Consider the following 24,840-nt stretch of genomic DNA (forward strand, 5'->3'; position numbering starts at 1 on the left):
TGCTGCAGGCTGAGGATCTTTATCCTCAGACCTTTCCCCAACTGGCTGCTTTCCCCTTTCAGGTGTAAACAGCTTACCCTGGTTGATATGGAACCATTTTGTACGCCGGGGCATCTTCACGGCGTATACCATGGGGCTGGCGTTATCTACAATACTGTAGGGCCCCATGTACAATGGCTCCAAACTACCCACTCGGGCATAATTTCTGACCATAACCTAATCTCCTACCTCCCACTCGTGGTGCTTTCTCGGCTCGAGCAGCAATCGGTTGCTCCGATGCTGCCTTCCCATGTTCCCAGCTGCCTGCTCATGGACCTGCTTCAGGTGCTCAAAGAGGTTTCGGGCAAACCTGTCCCGGTTCACCTCCCTGAGCTGACCCTCCGTGAGCACCGGGGCTAGTACATGGGTGGGGGTCCGCATAACCCTGCCAGTCTTTAACTCGTACGGGGAATACCCTGTGCTTTTAGACTGGCTGGCCCGGATCCCCATCAAAACCAATGGTAAGACTTCGGCCCATTTACGGGGCGAGTCCACCGTTTCCTTTCTTAACCTTTCTTTCAGGGTCCGATTCATACGTTCCACAATCCCTGATGACTGCGGGTTGTGGGCCACGTGCCATTTCCCCTCAATGCCTAACAGCATAAGGGCGTTCTGCATCACCTGTCCGGTGAAGGGACTCCCTTGGTCGGACTCCACATACTGTGGTAGTCCCCACTGCGAGAACACTTCCCGGACCAGGATCCTGGCAGTACCCAGAGCTGTGGCAGTTCTACAGGGAAAGGCCTCTACCCACTTGGTAAACATGTCCACCAGAACTAGGCAGTACTTATAGCCTCCCTGGGCGGTGGGCAGGGGCCCGATGTAGTCGAATTGTATCGACTGTCATGGTCCCTCTACCCTCCTGATGTGTCCCATAGGGACCTTCCTTTTGTGGGGGTCAGGGTTGTTCGCAGCGCACACAAGACAGCCTGCACAGAACTCGCGGACATCATCCCTGAGTCCCGGCCACCATCCCGCCTGTTCCACCTGCTGCCAGGTGGTCTCAGGCCTGGGGTGTCCCGCTCCTGGACCCTCATGGGCCAGATGAAGGAATTCCCTCCAGTGCTGCTGCGGCACAACCCACTGTTCCCCCCGGAACAGCATGCCCTCTTTAACGGAGAGGGTCGCTGTGCCGTACGGACCTTCTACTCCTTTTCCCTCAGCTACAGTGCTGAGGACTGCTTTGAGGACGGGGTCTTGGGCTTGGACCGTCTTAAGATCCGGGGCTAACGCTACTCCTACGCTCCCTTGGGTCCCGTCCCTACCTCTGACTGCTGCCATGGGTGTGGACCCAAATGGGTCCCAGAAAGTGCCTGTGCAGGCACCCTCCTTGGCGAGCAAGTCAGCCTGCTGGTTGCCTTGGCCGCAGGGTTCTGTGGAGGAATGGGCCTTCAGCTTGTGGATGAAAACCTCCCCTTCCTCCCCCACTGCTGCCAGGATCTTTTCCAGCAGGGGCTTTACTGTGAGGGGTCTCCCATCAGCGGAGGTCTATCCACGGCGGGACCAGATGGCCAGGTACTCCGTACACGAATTGCACGTAAACATGCTGTCCGAGCAAATCGTGTAGGGGGTGGGGAAGATTTCAGGGTGTGTAACAACGTACACTGCCGCGGACAGTTCAGCCTGCTGGGCGCTCATGGTGCTGGGGAGCTTAATTGCCAGGGCAATGTTTGCCGCTGGGTCGTAAACTCCACACCCCGTGAGACGCTCGCCAGCAGATACCGTGCTGGAACCGTCCACATAGATTTCGCGGCCTGTGGGATGTATCCCGGCCCGTAAACCTATGTTTGCCTCCCATACCTTCAATGGAACGCTGATGGGCTGTTCCAGGATATACCATGTTGGCTGCGAGCTTTGGCTCACAGAGACCCTTCACCTTCAGATCCATCTGTGAGAGAAGCAGGGTCCAGCAGGCAATGCGGGCACTGCTCATGGTCCCATCCTTGATCCTCCCGTCCAGAAGCATCTGGGTGGGTGTGTGATGGGTGAGGAGGGTGCTGGGAGAGGTGCCTGTGAAGATCAATAATCTTTTCACAGCCCAATGTGTGGCCAAAAGATGCCGCTCACAATTGGAATAGCTGCTTTCCACATCTGTGAATATCCTGGAGGAGTAGACCACTGGCCGCAGCTGGCCGTGCCGCTCTTGGAGAGGCACAGCACTGAGGCTGTCCCCGCTGGCTGCTACCTCTAGGAAAAACTCTTTCCCCCCATCTATGGCCCCTAAAGCTGGCGCGGTCTGCAATTCCTTCTTGAGCCTGACAAATGCTGCCTGGCAACCCTCATCCCAAAGCCACTCCACTCCCTTGTGTAGAAGTCGGAGCAGAGGGGCTGCGGTGGCTGCATAGTCCTCAATGTAGTCTCTACAGTACCCGGTTAGCCCTAGGAACAACCTCACACCCGTTATTGTGTTAGGGACTGGTAGTTCTTGTACCGCCTCCCTCCTAGCCTTATCTATGGCCCTTTCTCCAGCGCGCACGGTCAGACCGAGGAATTTCAGCTCCTGCTGGCCGATCTGCGCTTTCTTGGGATTTACCTTGAAACCCTTCTACCCTAACAGCTCCAGCAGTTCGGCCAATAGTGGGCCATGCTCCTCTTTCGAATCAGTGAACAGGAGCAGGTCATCCACATATTGTACCAACTGTCTGGGCTGGCTAAAATCCTTCAAACTGTCAGCCATACACTGATGGAAAATACTGGGGCTGTTGTGGAAGCCCTGAGGCAAACAGTTCCATGTGTACTGTTGCCCTTTAAACGTAAAGGCAAACTTGTACTGATCCTCCCTCCTTACAGAGATGGACCAAAACCCATTTGAAATATCCAGCACCGTGAAAGTGGTCGCGGATGCTGGAATACTCCCGATGAGGTCGGCAACTGCTGCTACTGTGGGTGCGCAGGCTGGGATGTTGCTATTGAGAACCCGATAGTCCACCGTGGCCCTCCAGGAATTGTCCGGCTTTCTGACTGGCCATAACGGAGAATTCACGTGGGTAGCTATCGGTCTCAGAACTCCCTGCTACACTAACGAGGACATGGCTGCTTCCATGTCCGGTTCTGCCTCCCTGGGGAAGTTATACTGTTTCTGTGGTCGGGCCATGGGATCCCCGTCTACGCTGACCTCAAACCCTGTGACCCTCCCGCAGTCGTGTTTGTGAGTGGCAAATGTGGCCAAGTGGGCCTGCACAAATGCCTGGAACTCCGCTGGGGTGTTACTGACCATGAGCCCGAGGTTATAATCCTCTTTGGGCTTCATGGTGCAGAGGGTCCTCTTCCCTTCCTTTCCCAGGATTACTACGACTTCTCTGTTCTTTACTCTACCTGCCCCCCAAAGGCAGTGATTCCTCAAATCCACTAGGATCCCATGACCTACGATAAAGTCGGCCCCTAGGACACCTCTTCCACCCTCCACGTCCCATTTTACCAGGACACACGTCCATTTGGAGCGGAGCAGCCCTGTCCGAATGGCGAGTGGGATGGAAACCGAGCCGGCCTGTTCCCTACCCGTGAACCCCGATAGAATGTATGGGACCCCGCTGGAGAGAGGTGAGGTGATGGGGTTAGCTGAGTAGACCACGGTGCATGATGCCCCCTTGCCTAGCAGATAAGTCCTCGTCACCTTCTCCACCTCCATCTCCAAAAGGGGTCTCCTCCACTCATCATATCGGAGCGAACACAGATACACAGGCTGCGCTGGCTCTAGCCATGGTTGTGGGTTGAATGGGGCTGACGGGGTGAGAGCACCGGTGGTGGCTGCTACTCTCCCCTGGCCAGTCAGTAAGGACCTCATGGCGTCCAGAAGTGACTCGACCTCTGCGGAAGTGGTCCCTACCCCCGCCTTTTGGGCTGGGGCTGTGGGCTGCTTTCCCTTGTTACCCTTCCAAGGGTTTTTGCACTCCTTCCGCCAGTGACCATCCTTCCCACACCCGTAACAATTGGTCTTTGTGTTAGGGGGGTTACTCCCTTCCTGATGCCATTCCTTTCTACTTTGCACTCCAGGTTTTATCTCATGCACCTTCCCCTTGGGTGGGAGTGCATCAGCTCCACTACCGTTTTTGTAAACCAAAGTGAGTTGCCTAATTACCGTGAGCTCTGTGGTCTGGGGATCTTTGGGGTCGAACCAGGCTTTTGCCTTGGCCCGGACCTGTGGCAAGCTGTTCACCACCAGGCAATGGAACCAATGCATCAGGGAAGCCCCGTTCAGGAATGTCCGGCCTGGCGTCCCCGGGCAAGCCTTCTGGTACACCGGCCACCGCCAGTCCACAAAAGCCTGCGGGGTTTCCCCAGAAAGCTGGATCGTCTTCTCCACGCGGGAGAAAGGACTTCCCTCATCCATCCCCATGGCCTCTAGAACCGCATCACTAAGGTCCTCGTACCCGCTCTGCCCCCTTTTACACTCGTCAGAGAGGGATTGGAGGAGATTACTCTTCAGGGAGAATAGCAGCATCTTGGCCTTCTCAGCGTCATCGCAGTCGTTGACGCTGGCGGTCTGCTCTATTTCCCTGAAGTGGATCGAGGGGTCTCCCTTTGTGGAAAGCTTCGGGATATGGTTGACCATAACCCTGAGCTGTTGGGTGTTAAAGGGTAACACGAACTGGTTTTGGAGGGGTCCGTCATTGTTGCCATTGGCGGGTGGGCTGAACCTCCGATGCCGCGCTGGGCACATCGGTCCCAGCTCCGGCCTCTCGGGCGGGGTTTGCTCTACCTCCGCCTCCACCTCTGCCTCCACTTTGGGTTCCACCCCCCCTTGCTGCCAAACCTCGCTGAAACTTGGCGCTACGGGTGGTGGCCGTGAGGTCTCCTCTCTCTCAACCGGGTCATCCCTGGGCACCACCAGTGACGTTGGAACTGTCCTCCCCTCGTTCCCCATAAAATCTGCCTGGCCTGCCTTTGGGCTTATGAGGCATACCATGCCTTTTGCCTTCTGGAGGGCCCGGCTCAGATTTTCTATCCTCTCTCTACAGGGGCCGTGGTCTGCCTCCTCAAACCCCTGTTCACTTGCTAGCTTGTAAGCAGCTTTTACCTCCTGCACTCTCTCTCCCTGTTCCCTAATCTGCCTTGCCAAGCGGGCGTTTTTCTCCCGCAACCTTAACTCATTTCCCTTGGCCTCGGTGACTTGGCACCGTAGGTATTCCAACTGGGCCTTGTGTTCTCCCACTAAATGCACTCTTTCTTGGTTCAAAGCCTGCAAAGCTACTAATAACCTCTCCCCTGCGAGAGCCTTATCCTGGATCTCCAGGGCAGACTCCCTTATCTCGACTGCCTGTGCTGCAACGAGCCTGTCCAAAAGCCGGACCTGCTTTTTAAAGCACATTAGCCAAACTGCCTTCTCTAAGGACTTCTTGTGCTCCTTTCCCTCTGTCCACTTAACTGCTGCATCTACCGGACGCCCAGCCTTTAACAGAGTGGTGATCCACTTCTTAGTGATATTCACCTTGCTAAACACATAATCAGAAATCCTTTCCTCCATCATGGTTCGCTCATCCAAACCATTGTCTACTGTATCGCAACCCTGTTGCCGGTGCCCTGCCGCGGTCACCGTTTCTGTAGGGGGTGGCGCGTGAGCCCAGTCAGTTATGCCTCTGACTGCCCGTGAGTGGTTCGAATCGCTCCCATGCCCCTGAGATTCTCGACACCGGACTTAGGTACAGGTAGCGATACAGAAAAGACTCGAGTAGACAGGTGGTTTGGATGTAAGCAAAACTCAGGATTTTATTAAACAGGAAAAGTTAATACAGTCTTAAGAGAAATTACCAGTGTATAAAATTACAGGCAAATACAAATAACTATACTTATACAGAGAATGGGGAACACACGGCACGTCGAGGGAAAACAACTATTTTAACAATCCCCGTACCCTTATCCCACCCCCTATACCTAACTAGATTAAGCTATGAGGGGCCATAATTTATGTTCACCAACCAAAAGGTTTTGTTGGACTCAAAACAGCGGTGGGGTTCGGGGTTCGCTCTTGGTGCATCTGGAGCCAGCCATCATCACGTGGTCTCCGGGCGCTGCAAGGGCATTGTCCAGGTTCGAGTACCCCAAAGTTTAAGTCTCTGTTTGGGTACTTTACCTTGCAGGGATGATTCCTCTTCTTTGGCCGACAGTTTGAGTTTATATGAAGATAGTCGCAGGTTGGCTGAGGCTGAAGGCCCGATGATTTGAAGCCTACCCTCAGTTCGTCTCCTCAGTTGGTCTTCCTCAGTTGGTCTTCTCCCCCTCCCCTCGTCGCGTCCCGCCTCGCCTGGCCTGAATTGTCCGTGTCCGCCCGATGCAGTGCCTGGGCGATTTCCATATGGAGTGGCAAAAGGCACGGGCAAAGGCCAGGGGGTAAGTGCGGGATGGGGAAAGAGCAACAGCCACGAGGGCGAGCAGAGGGAGAAGAGAAGAGAAGAGAAGAGAAGAGAAGAGAGCGATTGCTACCCGGGGCCTTCAATTATACTCTTTTCGAAAACCCTTATCTGCACGCCAAATCAGGTTAGTTCTTTGTCTTAATCTTGGCGGGCTATTTGAAATAATGGTAGCAATCCATACTAACTGTTTTTAGATGGCCGGTAATCACATCTACCGGCCCGATAATTGACTTGTATTGTCATGAATGTTCCTTGATGGGCCTGTCCAGCCTTGATGGCTCTCTTAATCTGTTTCCGATAATATATGTAAACTGCTTGATGGCCTTAACCATAGGCCTAACTGAATTTAGATTTGTCTCCAATTCGGTCTAATACATAATTCAGAGTCCTGTCTGGTTTCAAAATACAAAGTCTCCCTTCACAGAAAACTGCTGCCTTGGTTTCGATCCACAAGCTGTCTGCGTTGCAGAGTCCATTTTAAAATCTCACAGGCTTTCTGTCATGAGACACAGACGCCATCTTGGGTACCCTTTTTGATTTAAAATGTCCACACAGGGTCCCGTTTATTAATAACAAGCTTCGGGGAAATGTAGAAATTTTGCAAATCTTACACACTCTCACCCAGACCTCACCATCCTTGGCCTCTTACATTGTTCCACTGAAGCTCAACGTAAACTCGAGGAACAGCACCTCATCTTTCGATTAGGCACTTTACAGCCTTCTGGACTCAACATAGATTTCAACAATTTAAATCATAACCTCGGCCCCTATCTTTTTTTCCACACTTTTTTTTCTCTTCTCTCCCACATGGCAGCTCTCTTTCATTCTGCCGGCGCAATTTACACTTCATCTAGAGCCATCTTTTATTTCTTAACCTGTCCCATTACCATCTCCTTTTGCCTTGAATATCTCTTAATGGCCTAGAAATTCAGTATAGCCACTTTTGGGGCGATAAAGTCGAGCGGCTGCTAAAGTTTGCGCCCAGTGCAAAGTCGCGCCACCTTCGCCGATATTTAGTCGCATCGCCCCAAGAGGTTGCTGCTGCGCTAAAACAGGCGATGCACGACTATCTTTAGGCGCTAAGCCGGCGGTGCTGAGCGATGCCCCCGAGGCCGGGCGCAGCGCAGGTGCGGCGAGTTGTTGATTGACGGCAGACACTCTGGCGCCGGTCAGCTCATAAAGGGGGAGGGTGGATTTGTTTGCCTGCCACGCCCTGCACACTGCAGCCCTCAACCTAGGCCTGACCACTTCAGCTTCATCTGCACAACGCCCAGCGCTATGGGGAAGGCCAGGGAGAGAGCGCAGTGCTTCAGCGACGGTGACCTGAGGGTGCTGGTTGGCGGAGTGGAGCGCAGGCGCCATGTTCTGTTCCCAGAAGGTGGCAAGAGGCCGCTGCCCAGCGCCTACCGGAAAGCCTGGAGGGAGGTCTCAAACAGGGTGTCTTCCAGCAGCGTCGTTGCCAGGACTCCTGTGCAATGCAGGAAAAAATTTAACGACCTCACTCGGGTTGTCAGGTTGAGTACCCTTTCCAGTGTCCTCCTCATCCCTGCATGTGCACCTCACTTTATGGGCAAAGGGACCTGAAAGCCCTAATGGCTAGCCCTCATCCAGCAGCTGTGGGACTGGCATGAAAATCACTTGCAGATTCAGCACTTTACACACTGTACAAGCTATTCGACCATGGGAGGCAGTGCAGACAAGATCAGGGCTTCACACTGTACAAGCTATTCGACCATGGGAGGCAGTGCAGACAACTTCAGGGCTTCACATTGTACAAGCTATTCGACCATGGGAGGCAGTGCAGACAAGATCAGGGCTTCACACTGTACAAGCTATTCGACCATGGGAGGCAGTGCAGACAACTTCAGGGCTTCACACTGTACAAGCTATTCGACCATGGGAGGCAGTGCAGACAAGTTCAGGGCTTCACACTGTACAAGCTATTCGACCATGGGAGGCAGTGCAGACAACTTCAGGGCTTCACACTGTACTTAGAGGCCGTCTTTTCTCTTGCAGGCCAAGGTGGCGCACAACCGGCGGAAACGAATTGAGACCGGGGGAGGCCGCCCTGACGTCAAAGAGCTCTCCGACCTCGACCAGCGTGTGGAGCGCATTATGGCAGGCCGGCTGATTGGCCCCGTCGCCAGTGGAGATGCCGACCCTGTTCTGGCCACCAATGGTAAGGGCATCACCTTTTTGACCTCTCTCGTTCCACTTGCGCCTCAGATCAGCATCCTTTGCCACTGTCCGACCAATGCAGTGATTGGCACCACTCATGCCTCCCTCGCTGCCGCTCTGTCCTCACTCTAAAGCTACTCTTGTGTCTTCCTGCTTTCAGATGGTGAATCGCCAGGTGAGGAGGCGGGCCCTCAAGCTGCCACTGTCAGCGCTTCCGAATTAGAGGAGGAGGAAGAGGAAGCCGGCCCATCAGTGCCACCCTCAGCCGCGCCAGCCCATGGCGATGAAGGGGACACGTCTTCCCTGGAGGGGAGCCGGGGGGAAGGGTCGGAGGAGAGTGAAGCTCCGGGGCCCAGCGGCCTGCAGCAACGCGGGAGGGGTGGGGAAGCTCGGCGGACCTCTCCCCAGAGGGTGAGTGCGGCCTCCAGTCCTGTGACGGTCAGCGCAGAGGAGGTGCGGCTCCTGGAGGAAATGGCCGTCCAGGCTGAGCGCAGGCACAATGAGCTCATGGCTGCAGTGGCAAGGATGCCTGACTCCATTGAGTCTTTGTCAAGGAGTGTGCAGCAATTCAGTGCAGCACAGGCCAGGAGCCTACAGGACTTCGCGGCAGCACAGGCGGCTTCGAGCCAAGTGCTCAGTCGTGCTGTCCATTCACTGGCTGCTGTCATGCGGACACAGACCAGGGCCACACGGGCACTAACTGCTGCCACCCTCGCTGGATCAGCCAGGCATCGCCAGGGCACTCGCCACGCAGCAGCAGCCCAGCAGTCTGTTCTTCAGCTGTTTGCTGCGCATGCTGCAGTGCTGGCCCGTGCGAGTGCCACTGTATCAGGCGACCAGCGAGCACCTGCGATCTGTCAGGTTGGCACCATTCCTGCAGCCGACACTGCCACTCCACCATTGCAGCTGCCACGAGCCGCTGGACAGACTGCTGCCGCCCAAGCAGAGTTGCAGCAGTCAGCAGCCGGCCCCTCCAGGGCCAGAGCTGGTGCAGGCCGACCCCCAAGGGCATCTGCCGTCTCGCCATCTGACCCTCAGCAGCCTTCCCCCAGCCTTGCTGCAGCCACTGGGCTCCCATTGAGGAGGAGCTGCAGGGCGGGCAGGGGCCAGGCAAGGATGCGAAAGGCATCGCCATCGCAGGGCAAAAAGTAGAAGGTCTGAACAAATGGTTTGTGGTTTTTGTAAGGCCGAGACTGGTGTCTTTCTTTGTTTTTGTAAGGCCGAGACTGATGTCTTTCTTTGTTTTTGTAAGGCCGAGACTGGTGTCTTTCTTTGTTTTTGTAAGGCCGAGACTGGTGTCTTTCTTTGTTTTTGTAAGGCCGAGACTGGTGTCTTTCTTTGTTTTTTTAAGGCTGAGACTGGTGTCTTTTTTAGTTTTTGTAAGGCCCAGACTGTTAGTTTTGTGTTTTTGGAGGGGGCTTCTCCACATGAGGTTGTAATGTGGGAAGTGCAGAGGTTTTCAATAAATTAATGTTCGTAAATTGCAGTGTGCATGTTTTTTTTGGCAAGTCCTGGTTGCCCTGCTCGGCTGAGGGCTTGTGGAGCGGCTACATTCATCAGCTCACATTGGCACAAGCCATTCCCTGAGAGGGGGCCTAGAACCGACGTTCAATAAGCCGGCGACGGGCGGCCCTTGCACTTTCTGCCTCCCTCCTGTGCTGGTCCTCCTCCTCCTCCTCCTCAGGTGGTCCTCCAATCTCTGGTGGCAGTGGCTGAGTCCTGCGGATAGCCAGGTTGTGCAACATGCAGCAAACGACCACGAAATGGGAGACTCGCTCCGGCGAATATTGTAGGGCACCACCGGAACGATCCAGACAGCGGAACCGTTGCTTCAGGACGCCGATTGTTTGCTCTATGATGTTCCTGGTCGCTTGATGGCTCTCGTTGTATCCCTCTTCAGCAGGGGTGCTGGGCGCACGGAGCGGGGTCATCAGCCAGGTACACAAAGGATAGCCTTTGTCCCCGATAAGCCATCCTCGTGGGTGAGGCTGGGCCTGGAACATGTCTGCCACAGAAGTCTGTCGCAGGATGAAGGCATCGTGGCTGCTGCCTGGAAAGCGGGCATTGACAGCTAGGATGAGCTGCCTGTGGTCACACACCAGCTGAACATTGAGCGAATGGTAGCCCTTCCGGTTGCGGTAATCCTTGGCATTCTCCAGAGGTGCCCGCAAAGCCACATGCGTGCAGTCAATGGCGCCCTGCACCATGGGGAAGCCCGCGAATGCTGCAAAGCCCATTGCATGCTGTTGCTGCTTGGCAAGGGCCATGGAGAAGGAGATGAACTGACGTCTCCTTTTGAAAAGGGCATTGGCCACCTGGCGGATGCAGCAATGCACGGCGAACTGGGAGATGTTGGAAATGTCGCCAGTAGCGGATTGGAAGGAGCCGGTGGCATAGAAGTTGAGAGCCACCGTCACCTTCACTGCCACCGACAGAGACGTCCTGCTCCTCAGCTGTGGCTGCAGATCACCGCCAAGCAGGTGGCAGATCTCTGTGACCACCTCCCTTCGGAATCGCAGCCTCCGAACACACTGCTCGTCAGACATGTTGAGATAGGAGAACTGCTGGCGGTATACCCTGGGTGGGTAAGGCCTCCTTTGCCGACGCCTGTTGCCCCCTCTCCGTCTAGCCAGGGCGGTCACTCTCTCACGGCGTCTGTGAGCCCTTTGGATGCAATGGAGAAAGCCAGCGTTTGCACCCATTGCAGCCCCCATTATATGTTAGCAAACAATGATATGTCAATGAAGGCAAAGACAAGTGGAAAGCTGTGGCCTGAAGCCACAAGTACCTGTCCGAGTGTTGAGTCAAAGCAGAAAGCTCTCTACCTTGGTCTCTCTGCAAAGATCCGTCTCTCAAGAAGGAGTGCTGCGAAATGGCAGCCTTTTCTAGTGCAGGAGGAGTGCCCTTTAATTTACGCCCCCCGCGCCCCGCATTGACTCAGCACCGTTCCACTCTACCAGTCGCTAGGGGCGCCAGGCGCACAATGGGGGGTCGTGACTGAATTTCCGGTTTGGGGCGCACAAAGGGCGTTGCACGAGGAAATGACGTCAGGATCTGCGCGCGCAGCTGAGCGCGCGCAAAGACTTTGCGCCGCCGCTAAATCGTCAGTGAAGTTGGGGAGAGGCGCAGATCGCGCTGCGCCCGGCCGCTAGCCGCCTAGCGCCCGACATCTACTCCTCCTAAGGCGCTAACGGCTGGCGCAACCAACTGAATTTCTAGGCCAATGTCTCTTAACCTCTCCTGCCTTCTATCCTATCACAGACCTTCCCTTTTGTTCTTTCATCCCCTCCCCCCTTTCCCAGCTCCTGCACTTGCTTAAAAATCTGTTCCATTTCCTGCTTTTTTCCAGTTCTGACAAAAGGTCATCGACCTGAAACATTAACTCTGTTTCTCTCTTCACAGATGCTGCTTGACCTGTTGAGTATCTCCAGCATTTTCTGTATTTCGTGCAGAGCTCCTTGTTTGTCCTGTGGATGGTACACACTGCAGCCACTATGCGTTAGTGATGGAGGGGGTGGATATCAAGTCTAGTGGATCTGCAAGACATCCAGTGCTAAATATTGATATTTCTCTCCTCAGCTGTATTGTCACAAGAGTGGAAAGGTGGCAGTCCACGAGATGTGACAGCACAGGAAGGTTTGTGCGCACAGATTCCCTGTCATTACAGCTATCCATCACATCTGGCAAACCAACCGCGAGATGGAGTCTGGTTTAATACCGAGCAAGTGATACCATGGGCTCCCCTAGCCTTTCACTCCAAGGAGCACAAGTATGAGTCGCCACGGTTACGCCATCGGACCCGGCTGTCTGGCGATTTGAACGATGGCGACTGTTCCCTGACTATAAACGACATCACACAGCAAGATACAGGACCTTATTTTTTCAGAATAGAATTTGACAATGGGGAGAACAATAACTATTACCCTGCAACACGGCTTCATGTTTCTGGTAAGTGCTGTGTTATAATTACTCGACAATTCACGTTTAACTGTCAATGGGAAATAACATAAACTGTGGAGTTTCCATATTAACACAAAACACAGCTCATTATAAGGCAGCGTCTGATTATCAATAACCTGGCGATATCTTCCAGGTCAGTCCTAAAGCAACCTCTGATACTTTATTATCAATGATTAAATGTCTTGACTGTCCATTAATGTTCCGGAGTGACTGCCAATGAGCCGGAAGCTACCGGAGGCTGTGCAGAAACATTCTGCACATAAATGTCAGGTCCCAAATTTTAAAAAGTAACGTTCACCACAGCAGACAGAGGAGCCGATAGCGATCAGTGCACTCGGTGAGTGATGTGCCTCAATGAATCCGAGACTCGACGTTAACGGAGCAAAGCAAGGCTTTTATTAACTCAGAAAGTAATACACATTGGAGAAGTGTCTCTCATCCAGAGATCTGCTGTACTACTGTGAGACACGCTGGGGCTTGCTTAAGTAGGGGCCAGGTATGGGCGGAGCCCTACACACAATACAATACAGGTAAGGAAATGAAACTGAAACTCATCTAAACACAGGGAATACAGTGCCTGATGAATGGCATATTTCATCACATTCACCCCTTCTACAGATTTAGTCTGTTCGGGGGTTTGATAGTCCTCTGTGACCGACGTAGCTGTTGTGGTGCTGCGGGTGTCGGCTGGGTGTCCCCGGTGGCCTCCTGGGTCTCTGCCGGGGGCGCCGCCAGGGTTGTTGAAGGGGTAGTTGGTGGGGGCACCGTTGGTCGATGTTCTTCCGGGGGTGGTGAAAGGATAGTGGGTGGGTAAGAATTGCTGTGATCGTTGTTGCTGTTGTTGTCGTGGTTGTTGTCGTTACTGGCTGGGGCGACGTCTTTTATGGACACGGTGTCCTCCCTTCCGTCGGCGTGCCGGACATACGCGTATTGGGGGTTGGCATGGAGTAGGTGCACTGACTCCATGAGGGGGTCCATCTTGTGGCCCCTCACATGCCTTCGTACAAATACCGGACCTGGGGTGGAGAGCCATGACGGCATGGATACGCCTGAGGTGGATTTCCGGGGAAAGACAAACATTCGTTCATGAGGCGTGGCATTAGTGGCAGTACACAATAGCGACCGTATCGAATGGAGCACATCTGGGAGGACTTCCTGCCAGCGGGAGATAGGGAGGCCCTTGGTCCTTAGGGCTAGAGTGACTGCTTTCCATACTGTCCCGTTCTCTCGCTCCACCTGGCCGTTACCCTGGGGGTTGTAGCTGGTGGTACGGCTCGTGGCGATCCCCCTGGGCAGCATGTACTGGCGTAGCTCTTCACTCATGAAGGACGCCCCCCTATCCGTATGGATGTAGCTCGGCATACCGAACAGGCAGAACAGGCTGTTGAGGCATTTAATGACCATGGCGCTGGTCATGTCTGGGCAGGGGAAGGCGAATGGGAAACGGGAGTATTCGTCCACAATGTTCAGGAAGTAAACATTGCGGTCGACTGACGGGAGGGGGCCCTTGAAATCTAAGCTGAGCCGCTCAAAGGGCCGTGTAGCTTTGATTAAGTGGGCTCTATCTGGACGGTAGAACCGAGGCTTGCACTCAGCGCAAGTGCGGCAGTTCCTGGTCAGAGACCGAACTTCCTCAATCGAGTAGGGTAAGTTGCGGGACTTTATGAAGTGGAACAGCCGTGTGACCCCTGGGTGGCAGAGGTCGTTCTGGAGGGTCTGTAGCCGATCCCCGGTGGCGCTGGCACACATCCCTCGTGAGAGGGCATCGGGGGATTCGTTAAGGGCCCCTGGCCGGTAAATGATGTCATACTCGAAGGTGGAGAGCTCGATCCGCCAACTAAGAATCTTATCATTTTTAATCTTCCCCCTCTGTTTATTATTGAACATAAACGCTACCGACCGCTGGTCGGTAAGTAGGGTGAAGCGTTTGCCGGCTAGGTAGTGCCGCCAGTGGCGCACTGCCTCCACGATGGCTTGGGCCTCCTTTTCCACGGAGGAGTGTCTGATCTCGGGCCCTTGGAGGGTCCTCGAGAAGAAAGCTACGGGCTGCCCCGCCTGGTTGAGGGTGGTCGCCAAGGCAAAGTCAGACGCATCACTTTCCACTTGAAAGGGAGTGTTCTCGTCCACTGCCTGTAGCGTGGCCCGCTCAATATCCCGCTTAATGCTTTTGAAGGCGGCGTGGGCCTCAGCAGAGAGCGGAAAAGAGGATGCTTTCAAGAGGGGGCGGGCTTTGTCGGAGTAGTTGGGGACCCATTGGGCATAATAAGAAAATAACCCCAGGCACCTTTTCAGGGCTTTGGGAGTGTTGGGCAGGGGAAGCTCCCGTAGGGGGCGCAATCGGTCGGGGTCTGGTCCAATTTCCCCATTCTCCACCATGCTGCCTAGTATGCAGAGGCGCGTGGTGTTGAAAACGCACTTGCCCTCGTTGTAAGTGAGGTTGAGTTTTTGTGCGGTTTTCAGGAACCTCTCGAGGTTCGAGTCGTGATCCTGCTGGTTGTGACCGCAGATGGTGACGTTGTCGAGGTAGGGGAAGGTTGCCTGCAAGTGGTGGTCATCGACCATGCGGTCCATCTCCCTCTGGAAGACCGAGACCCCATTCGTCACCCCAAAGGGGACTCTGAGGAATTGGTAGAGGCGTCCGTTCGCCTCGAAGGCGGTGTACGGGCGGTCCTCTGGTCTGATAGGGAGCTGGTGGTACGCTGACTTGAGGTCGATGGTGGAGAACACCCGGTATTGGGCGATTTGGTTCACCATCTCGGATATGCGGGGTAGCGGGTAGGCGTCTAGCTGGGTGTATAGATTAACCGTCTGGCTATAATCTATCACCATCCGCTTCTTCTCGCTACCCCTCACCACCACCACTTGGGCGCACCACGGGCTGTTGCTGCGTTCGATAATGCGCTCCTTCAGGAACCTGTCTACCTCGGTCGCGATAAACCGCCTGTCCTCCCAGCTGTACCTCCTGCTTTTGGTCGCTATTAGCCGGCAGTTGGGAGTAAGGTTCGCGAATAGCGAAGGTGGCTTTACCTTCAGGGTAGCCAGACCGCACACTGTGAGGGGCGGCTGGGACCCACCGTAATTGAGCTTGATGCTTTGGTGGTTGCACTGGAAATCCAGGCCCAAGATCACGCTTGCACATAGATTCTTCATGATTAGTAATTTAAAATTATCGTATACAGTTCCGTTAACAGACAATTGTACTGCGCAGTAACCCATAATGGTCGATGTCTGGGTTTTATCAGCCATAGAGATGGTGCCCCGAGCAGGGACCACCGTTAGAGAGAGTTGTTGTGCTAGTTCAGGGTGGATAAAACTCTCCGTGCTTCCACTGTCAATTAAACATTTAACCCCGCACCCGTTTACCTCGATGTCCACCATTGATTTGGATAGCGGGTGCGGTCTGGTCTGGTCCACTATGACCGATGCCACTGTAGGGCCCTGATCGAGACAAGATGGCGTCCACGCTGTCTGCTCACAAGATGGCGGACCCCACGAGGTCGGGCAAGATGGCGTCCAAGATGGCCGCTCCCACGGCGCACACGCGGCGGTGGCGGGTTTTCCAGCGGGGTTCCCTCTGTACACCTTCCCGAAGTGCCCCTTCTTACCGCACTTAAAGCAGGTGGTGTCTTTCGCCGGGCACAGGTTTCTGATGTGCTTCGTCTGCCCGCAGAAGTAGCAGTTGGGGCCCCGACGCGTCGCGGCTGTCGTAGGGCTTCTGGGGGGAGAGCGGGGCCCCGACGGTGTCGGGCTGCCGGGCGGGGAAGATGCCTTCCAAGATGGCGGCGCCCTTGGTGCACACGTGGCGGCGTGGGCGGCGCGGGCCGAAGAGTAGGCGTCCGAGTTTCTCTGGGCCACATCTGTGTCCACAGCCTGTTTCAGGTCCAATCCCGTTTTTTCCAGTAGTCTCTGCCGGATGTAAGTGGAGCTGAGGCATGCGATAAAGGCATCACGAACAAGCTCGTCAGTGTACACTGCGGCTTTTACATCTTGGCACTTGCAGTCTTTGCCAAGCATTTTCAGGGTGACTAGGAACTCATCCAGCGATTCCCCAGGTCGCTGTGTGCGAGTAGCGAGCAGATGCCTAGCGTAAACCTCGTTCGTAGGCTGCTGGTAATGCGCCTTTAGGATGTCGCAGGCGGCCGGGTACGTGTTGGCGTCTTGGATGAGGGGGTAAACCCGGTGGCTTACCCAATTCTGCAGGATTCCGAGTTTCATACTCTCAGCGTCCGTAGCGCCTGTGATGGCTGCGGAATTGTCCAGGAAGAATTCCATACACTTAAACCAGTGTCCGAATCGTGCCGATGCGTCCGAAGCATGCGGGTCCAAATCCAAACGTTCGGGTTTCAAGAGTTGGTCCATTGCGTTGAAAATTGAGTTAGTAAAATTGATGTGCCTCAATGAATCCGAGACTCGATGTTAACGGAGCAAAGCAAGGCTTTTATTAACTCAGAAAGTAATACACATTGGAGAAGTGTCTCTCATCCAGAGATCTGCTGTACTACTGTGAGACATGCTGGGGCTTGCTTAAGTAGGGGCCAGGTATGGGCGGAGCCCTACACACAATACAATACAGGTAAGGAAATGAAACTGAAACTAAACTAAACACAGGGAATACAGTGCCTGATGAATGGCATATTTCATCACAGTGAGAATACAATAAAACGCTCACAATCTGACAACATCCTCGGTGAATCGGACTGGAAGTTTTAGCTGTTCATTCCGCTGCCTCTCTCTCTCTCTCTCCTCACGCTCCTTCTCCGCCTCCCTCTTGTTTTCCTCCCCCAGTCTCTTTATCGAGCGCTCCTCTCTCTATCTCTCCGCACTGTCTCTACTCTCTTTCTTTCTCAATGGTCCTTCTCCCAGCCGATTAAATCCTAACATCCCGCGCCTGCATTCTGTTCACCAGCCGCCTGTTCAAACCACGACAGAGGAGCTGGGAGAGATACACACTCTGTGAGAGTACAATGAAACTCTCACACGCTGACAACATCCTAATATCACCTTCAAGTCACATTAAAGATCTCACAATACCTGTGGAAAAACCCCACTTGAACTGCGCCTGTGCAACTACTTCCCGTTGGTTGGCAGCAGTCGTGTCCTTAATGTTATCAGGTTATCGACTCCCATCGATCTCTCTAATCATCTCTAAACATAGAGACAAATGTAAGAACTTGCATTTCTATAGCGCCTTTAATGACCTCAGGATGTCCCAATGTGCTTTACAGCCAATGAAGTACATTTAAAGTGTAGTCACTGTTGTAATGTAGGAAACAGATCAGACAATTTGTGCACAACAAGCTCCCAGAAACAGCGATGTGATAAATGACCAGATCATCTTTTTTAGGTGATGGTGAGAGATGTTCTAATTATGTGTTAGATTTCAGGAGATGGTTCTATTCCTGTTCCTGGCTGGGGTGGAGATCACCTTTTACAGAAGGTAAGTACTGTAGAAGATATAGGAACAGTGATCTCCTGGACAAGTTTCAATCGCCTAGATGGGTCGGAGAGGAATTTCCCAGATTTTTTTTCTCCCAAATTGGCCATTGGTTTTGTATCTGGTTTTTCGCCTCTCCCAGGAGATCACATGGGTTTGGGAGGGTTGTAGAGTGATAGTAGATTTGAGGTTAGGATCAGATCAGCCATGATCTTATTGAATGGTGGAGCAGGCTCGAGGGGCCGATTGGCCTACTCCTGCTCCTATTTCTTATGTTCTTATAAATGCAACTTGTTTCTGTCCTGCTGTAGACAGGATTGAATTTAACGTTGGCAGAGATCTCTAGAGAGAATGATGAGCCAGTGACCGGCTCCACCATCCCCGCCCAATATTGTCAATTCAAGGGTCTCAGAGTAAAAGTGTATTAAGTGCAGTGACAGACACTCCGCCAGGTCTGAAAATAGGAAAGTACTTTCGCTTACATAGTTACACAGAGTTACAGAGTTACACAGAGTTAGAGTTACACAGAGTTACAGATACACAGAGTTACAGAGTTACACAGAGTTACACAGTGTTACACAGAGTTATAGAGTTACACAGAGTTACACAGAGTTATATAGTTACACAGAGTTACACAGTGTTACACAGAGTTATATAGTTACACAGAGTTACACAGAGTTACACAGAGTTACACAGTTATATAGAGTTACACAGATTTACACAGAGTTACACAGTTATATAGAGTTACACAGATTTACACAGTTACACAGAGTTACATAGAGTTACACAGATTTACAGAGTTACATAGGCCCAGAAATTTGGGTCGGGGGCTTCCCGCGGGTGCAAGCCCCCGACCTGCACTTACCTTGCGCGCTGGCAGTTGAGCTCTGGGGCCCTGTGGAATTCCGCTCCGGCGCCTGGCCCAGCTGCCGGCACGCTGTGCTTGCATGTCCCAGGGCCGCAGTTAGTGCGATGCGTCCCCTGGGATCACGTGAGCCATGGGCAGCCAATCGGAGGAGGGAAAAGCCCATTCATAAGATTGACAGGAAGGCCTGTGAAAACTTATGAATACTACGGGCCCCAAAATAGCAGTAAACCTTCAAATATTTTTTTTTTTAAATCACACTTTTTAAATAAACTATAAATTACATTAAAGAACTATTTTAAACAATAATTTAAATTTTTGAAAAAAATAATTTTATAAAAAAGCAGGGCTAAAAACAAACTTACCTTGCTTTAAAGTATTTAAAAATAATAAACCTGTGGAAAAAATGTTTTAATTTTAATTAATTGACCACTTACCTTGTAAAAAGCAGGCCTTATGCCTGGTTTTTAAATGTGTAAATCCTACAGGCTTAACCTCGCGTGAAAACCTGCAAAAAAATCCTAAGTTCAAAGCGCACGCGCAGCCTCCCCTGCGCGCGCGTTCGACCTCTGAACCCCTTCGTTCAGAGGATCGGAAGTGCCAGAAACTGGCATTTTCATTCGGCCTACGGGTGAGTACCCTGTGTGTACTCACCCGTGGAGAGCCAAATTTCTGGGCCATTGAGTTGCACAGAGTTACACAGTTACGTAGAGTTACATAGAGCTATACAGAGCTATACAGAGTTACACAGAGTTACACAGATTTACAGTTACACAGATTTACATAGAGTTACACAGAGTTACATCAATTTACATTGAGTCAACAGCACAGAAACAGGCCTTTCGGTCCATCTGGTCCATGCCGGTGTTTATGCTCCACACGAGCCCTCTCCCACCCCTCTTCATCTCACCCTAAAAGCATATCCTTCTATTCCTTTCACCTTCATGTGTTTGAATAGCTTCCCCTTAAATGCCTCTATGCTATTTGCCTCAACCACTCTATGTGGTAGCGAGTTTCACATTCTCACTACTCTTTGGGTAAAGAAGTTTCTCCTGAATTCCCTGTTGGATTTATTAGTGACTATCTTATATTGACGGCCCCTAATTTTGGACTCCCCCCACAAGTGGAAATATTTTCTCTACGTCTACCCTATCGAACCCTTTCATAATTTTATAGGCCTCTATCAGGTCACCCCTCAGCCTTCTCTTTACTAGAGAAAAGAGCCCCAGCCTGTTCAATCTTTCCTGAACATTGTAGTCTCTCAGTTCTGATATTATCCTTGTAAAAGTTCTTTCTCTTGTGGGACTGTGATTTCTATTTGAACTGATGCTTCACGTTACATTTATCTAAAAGGATCCATTCTCTGTGTGTTAGATTTCACAGATAAACCCACGATATTCCCCGCTGAAATTATTGCAGGAAAGCGTGTGGACGTAAGCTGCACCTTCAACACCACATGCTCTGGAACAGCACCTGACTTAACCTGGGTCAATCCCGCTGACGTACCTGGGTCAGTCTCAAACAGTGTAACTCAGCATGGTGTCACTCTGATATATACTTCTGTTCTGACCCTGATCCCATCACTCAAACACCACGGACAAACACTCACCTGCAGAGTCAGATATCCATCTGTTTCATCAGAGCAGACACTAGCACTAACTGTGCAATGTAAGTATGAACATCCTTTATTCTAGATTGCGCTTAGCAAGATCCCACCAACAGCAATGGGGTGTTGACCAGATCATCTGTTTTTTTAGTGATAATTACTAGCCAGGACACCGGGGAGAAATCTTCTTTGAATAATGGCATGGGATCTTACGTCCACCTGAGAGGGCAGACGGGGCCTCAGATTAACATCTCATGTGAAAGACAGCACCTCTGACAGTGCATCACCCCTTCAGTACTGCACCTCCGACAGTGCAGAACTTGCTCAGTACTGCACCTCCGACAGTGCAGAACTCCCTCAGTACTGCACCTCTGACAGCGCATCACTCCCTCAGTACTGCACCTCCGACAGTGCAGAACTCCCTCAGTACTGCACCTCCAACAGTGCAGAACTCCCTCAGTACTGCACCTCCGACAGTGCAGAACTCCCTCAGTACTGCACCTCTGACAGTGCAGGACTCCCTCAGTACTGCAGCTCTGACAGTGCAGAACTCCCTCAGTACTGCAGTAAAGTGTCTGCCTGGATTACGCACTTTGTGATGATGGAACTTGCATTGATATCACATGATTCACGTTTTCAGGATCTCGCAAAGTGCTTCACAGTCAATGTAAGTTAACTGATCTTTATTTGTTTTTAGACGCACCACGGAATCTCTCAATTACTTCTCGTGATATGATTAAAGATTTGTCGATCAATATAAAAGAAGGGAAATCTGCAGTGATACTCTGCTCTGTCGAGAGCTTCCCAGCTTCTAACCTGATGTGGCAACATCTTGGTGTCACAATGAACAGAACAAGTTCCAGCAACAAGCTGTGGTTGGAGTTTCCTCAGGTTACATCCAGGTTCGCTGGAGACTATCAGTGTGTGGCGGAGAATGATCATGGGGCTGTGAAGAGGGTCATAACCATCACTGTGGAATGTGAGTGTACAGATATTTTCACATATGAACATACATATGAACATTAGGAGCAGGAGTAGGCCACTCGGCCCCTCGAGCCTGTTCCGCCATTGAGTAAGATCATGGCTGATCTGATTACTCCACATTCCCGCCTACCCCGATAACCTTTTACCCTCTTGCTTATCAAGAATCTATCTACCTCTGCCTTAAAAATATTCAAAGACTCTGCTTCTACCACCCTCTGAGCAAGAGAGTCCCAAAGACTCACGACCCTCTGTGAGAAAAAGTTTCTCCTCATCTCTGACTTAAATGGGCGACCCATTATTTTAAACAGTGAACCCAAGTTCTAGATTCTCCCACAAGAGGAAACATCCTCTCCACATCCACCCTGTCAAGACCCCTCAGGATCTTATATGTTTCAATCAATCAAATCAAATCAAATCAAATCAATCAAATCAAATCAAATCAAATCAACTTTTATTGTCATTGTTAGTGCACAAGTGCAGTACAACGAAATGTAGGCTTGCGGCTCCCGAGAGTGTACATTTAGATTAAGACATTTAAACATTCAACATTCATTTGGCTTGTAATACATTAACATAAACATAACCATAATAAAGTGCATTGGCAGATGTGCAGGCTTTAGAGTTTATTTGTGGAGTTCAGTAGGATGACAGCCCTGGGAAAGAAGCTGTTCCTAAATCTGGTCGTACGGGTGTGAATGCATCTGTAGCGTCTCCCAGATGGCAGGAGGGCGAACAGACTGTGGCTGGGGTGGGTAGGGTCTTTGATGATGGACCGTGACCTCCGTAAACAGTGTTTCTGGTATATGTGCTCTATGGTCGGTAGCCGGGTGCCGGTAATGCGTTGGGCAGTTTTGACTACCCGCTGCAGGGCTTTCCGGTCATAGTAGCTACAGCTGCCATACCATACTGTGATACAGTTCGTCAGGATGCTCTCTATTATGCAGCGGTAAAAGTTAGAGAGGATCAGGGGTGACAGGTTACATCCCTTCAGCCTCCTTAGGAAATATAGGCGCTGCTGGGCCTTCTTCACCAGAGAGGAGGTATTGAGGGACCAGGAGAGGTCTTCCGTGATGTGGACTCCGAGGAACTTAAAGCTGTCCACCCTTTCCACCACAGTCCCATTGATGTGGATGGGGGTGTGACTTCCGCCTTTAGACTTCCTGAAGTTCATAATGATTTCTTTGGTTTTCTTGATGTTAAGGGCCAGGTTGTTATCAGCGCACCACTTCACGAGATGCTGGACCTCCTCCCTGTAGGCTGACTCATCGTTGTTGGTGATCTGGCCTACTACCGTGGTATCATCCGCAAACTTGATGATGGTGTTGGAACCATGAACAGCCACACAGTCGTGGGTGAAGAGGGAGTAGAGGAGGGGGCTCAGTACACATCCTTGTGGGGCCCCCGTGTTCAGGGTCAGCGGGGGGGAGGTGTGGTTACCTAATTTGACAGACTGGGGTCTGTTTGTTAGGAAGTCCAGGGTCCAGTTGCAGAGGGAAGTGTTCAGGCCAAGAGTTTGGAGTTTGGTGGCCAGCTTGTTGGGGACGATAGTGTTGAATGCTGAGCTGTAGTCTATGAACAGCATTCTGATGTAGGTCTCTTTACCATCGAAGTGATTCAGTGCCGATTGTAGAGCAGTTGTGATTGCATCCTCCGTTGATCTGTTTGCACGATAGGCAAACTGGTGTTGGTCAAGAGAGGCGGGAACACTGGCTTTGATGTGAGCCAGGACCAGTCTCTCGAAACACTTCATTATGATGGGTGTGAGTGCGACAGGTCGATAGTCGTTCAGGCATGTCACAGCCGTTTGTTTTGGCACAGGAATAATGGTAGCAGTCTTGAAGCATGTAGGGACTACTGCCTGGGCCAATGACAGATTGAAGATGGCGGTGAAGACATCAGCCAGCTGATCAGCACATTCCTTGAGTACCCGTCCAGGGATGCTATCCGGTCCAGCAGCCTTTCGTGTGTTCACTCCATGTAGAACACCCCTTACGTCGGAGGTCGACAGAGTGAGCACCTGGTCTTCCGGGGGTGGCAAGGCTTTGGTAGCCGGCTCCCTGTTGTCCCTGTCGAAGCGAGCGTAGAAGTTGTTAAGCTCCTCCGGAAGGGAGGCATCGCTAACCGGGGGGCTGGTGTTTTTGCCCTTGTAGTCAGTGATGGACTGGATGCCTTGCCACATGCACCGGGGGTCCGAGTTGTTGTGGAAATGATCCTCTATCCGCAGTGTCTGTTTCCTTTTGGCAGTCCTGATACCCTTTTTTAGGTTGGTCCTAGCTGCACTGTAAGCCGCCGCGTCGCCAGATTTAAATGCTGCGTCGCGTGCTTTCAACAGCGAGCGGACCTCTCCGTTCATCCAGGGTTTCTGGTTGGGGTATGTCCTGATATTTTTATGGGTCGTGACGACCTCGACGCAGCTGTTAATGTAGACTAGCACTGTAGATGCGTATTCCTCGATGTCATTATGGGCAAACATGCCTCAGTCAGTGCGTTCGAAGCAATCCTAAAGCTCCGAGACTGCCCCCTCTGGCCATACTTTCACTGATCTCACTGATGTTCTCACTCTTTTGATGAGCGGTTTGTATGCCAGGGCTAGAAACAGGGAGAGGTGGTCAGACTTCCCAAGGTGAGGGCAGGGAATGGCCTTATAAGCGTCTACAATGCTCGTGTAGACTTGATCCAGTGTGTTCTCCCCTCTTGTGGGGCAGGAAACATTCTGGTGGAATTTCGATAGTACAGTTTTTAGGTTTATATGATTGAAGTCCCCCGCGATGATAAAAGCTCCGTCTGGGTGCGCAGTTTGTTGTTCGCTGATGGCCCTGTAGAGGTCCTTCAGTGCCAGTTTGGCATTAGCGTGTGGTGGGATGTAGACCGCAGTGATGATATCAGCCGTGAATTCCCGAGGCAGGTAGAAGGGTCTGCACCTTACCATGAGGAATTCCAAATCAGCCGAGCAGGATCTATCGATTATGTCCGTGTTAGTGCACCAGGCATTGTTAGTGTAAATGCACCTCATACTCTTCTAAACTCCAGCGGATACAAGTCTAGCCTGTCCAAACTATCCTCATAAGACAACCCGCCCATTCCAGGTATTAGTCTAGTAAACCTTCTCTGAACTGCTTCCAACGCGTTTACATCCTTCCTTAAATAAGGAGACCAATACTGTACACAGTACTCCAGGTGTGGTCTCATCAATGCCCTGTATAACTGAAGCATAACCTCCCTACATTTGTATTCAATATCCCTCGCAATAAACAATAACATTCTATTAGCTTTCCTAATTACATCTCTCACAAAAACATACACACGGACTCACACATGCACATGCACGCCTCACACACACACACATGCATACATGCACAGGCACGCAAGTACAGTGACACACAACATGCACGCACTTACATAGACTCACAAACACACACATGGA

At 51.9% G+C, this 24,840-nt stretch overlaps 1 protein-coding gene across 1 annotated transcript in view; it reads left to right on the forward strand.

Annotated features, from left to right (window-relative positions):
- Nucleotides 1-24,840, forward strand: part of LOC147114197 (myelin-associated glycoprotein-like) — a 77,760-nt gene that overhangs the window by 26,452 nt on the left and 26,468 nt on the right. The window contains exons 3-5 of the mRNA XM_085995871.1: nt 12,147-12,515; nt 20,201-20,494; nt 21,130-21,411. Of these exons, the coding sequence (XP_085851997.1) occupies nt 12,147-12,515; nt 20,201-20,494; nt 21,130-21,411 (945 nt within the window). The remainder of the gene's footprint in view (nt 1-12,146; nt 12,516-20,200; nt 20,495-21,129; nt 21,412-24,840) is intronic.

This window comes from Somniosus microcephalus, chromosome 8 (assembly GCF_052327205.1).
Source record: "Somniosus microcephalus isolate GS21.2 chromosome 8, FLI_Smic_1.0, whole genome shotgun sequence".
NCBI classification, from domain to species: Eukaryota; Metazoa; Chordata; class Chondrichthyes; order Squaliformes; family Somniosidae; genus Somniosus; species Somniosus microcephalus.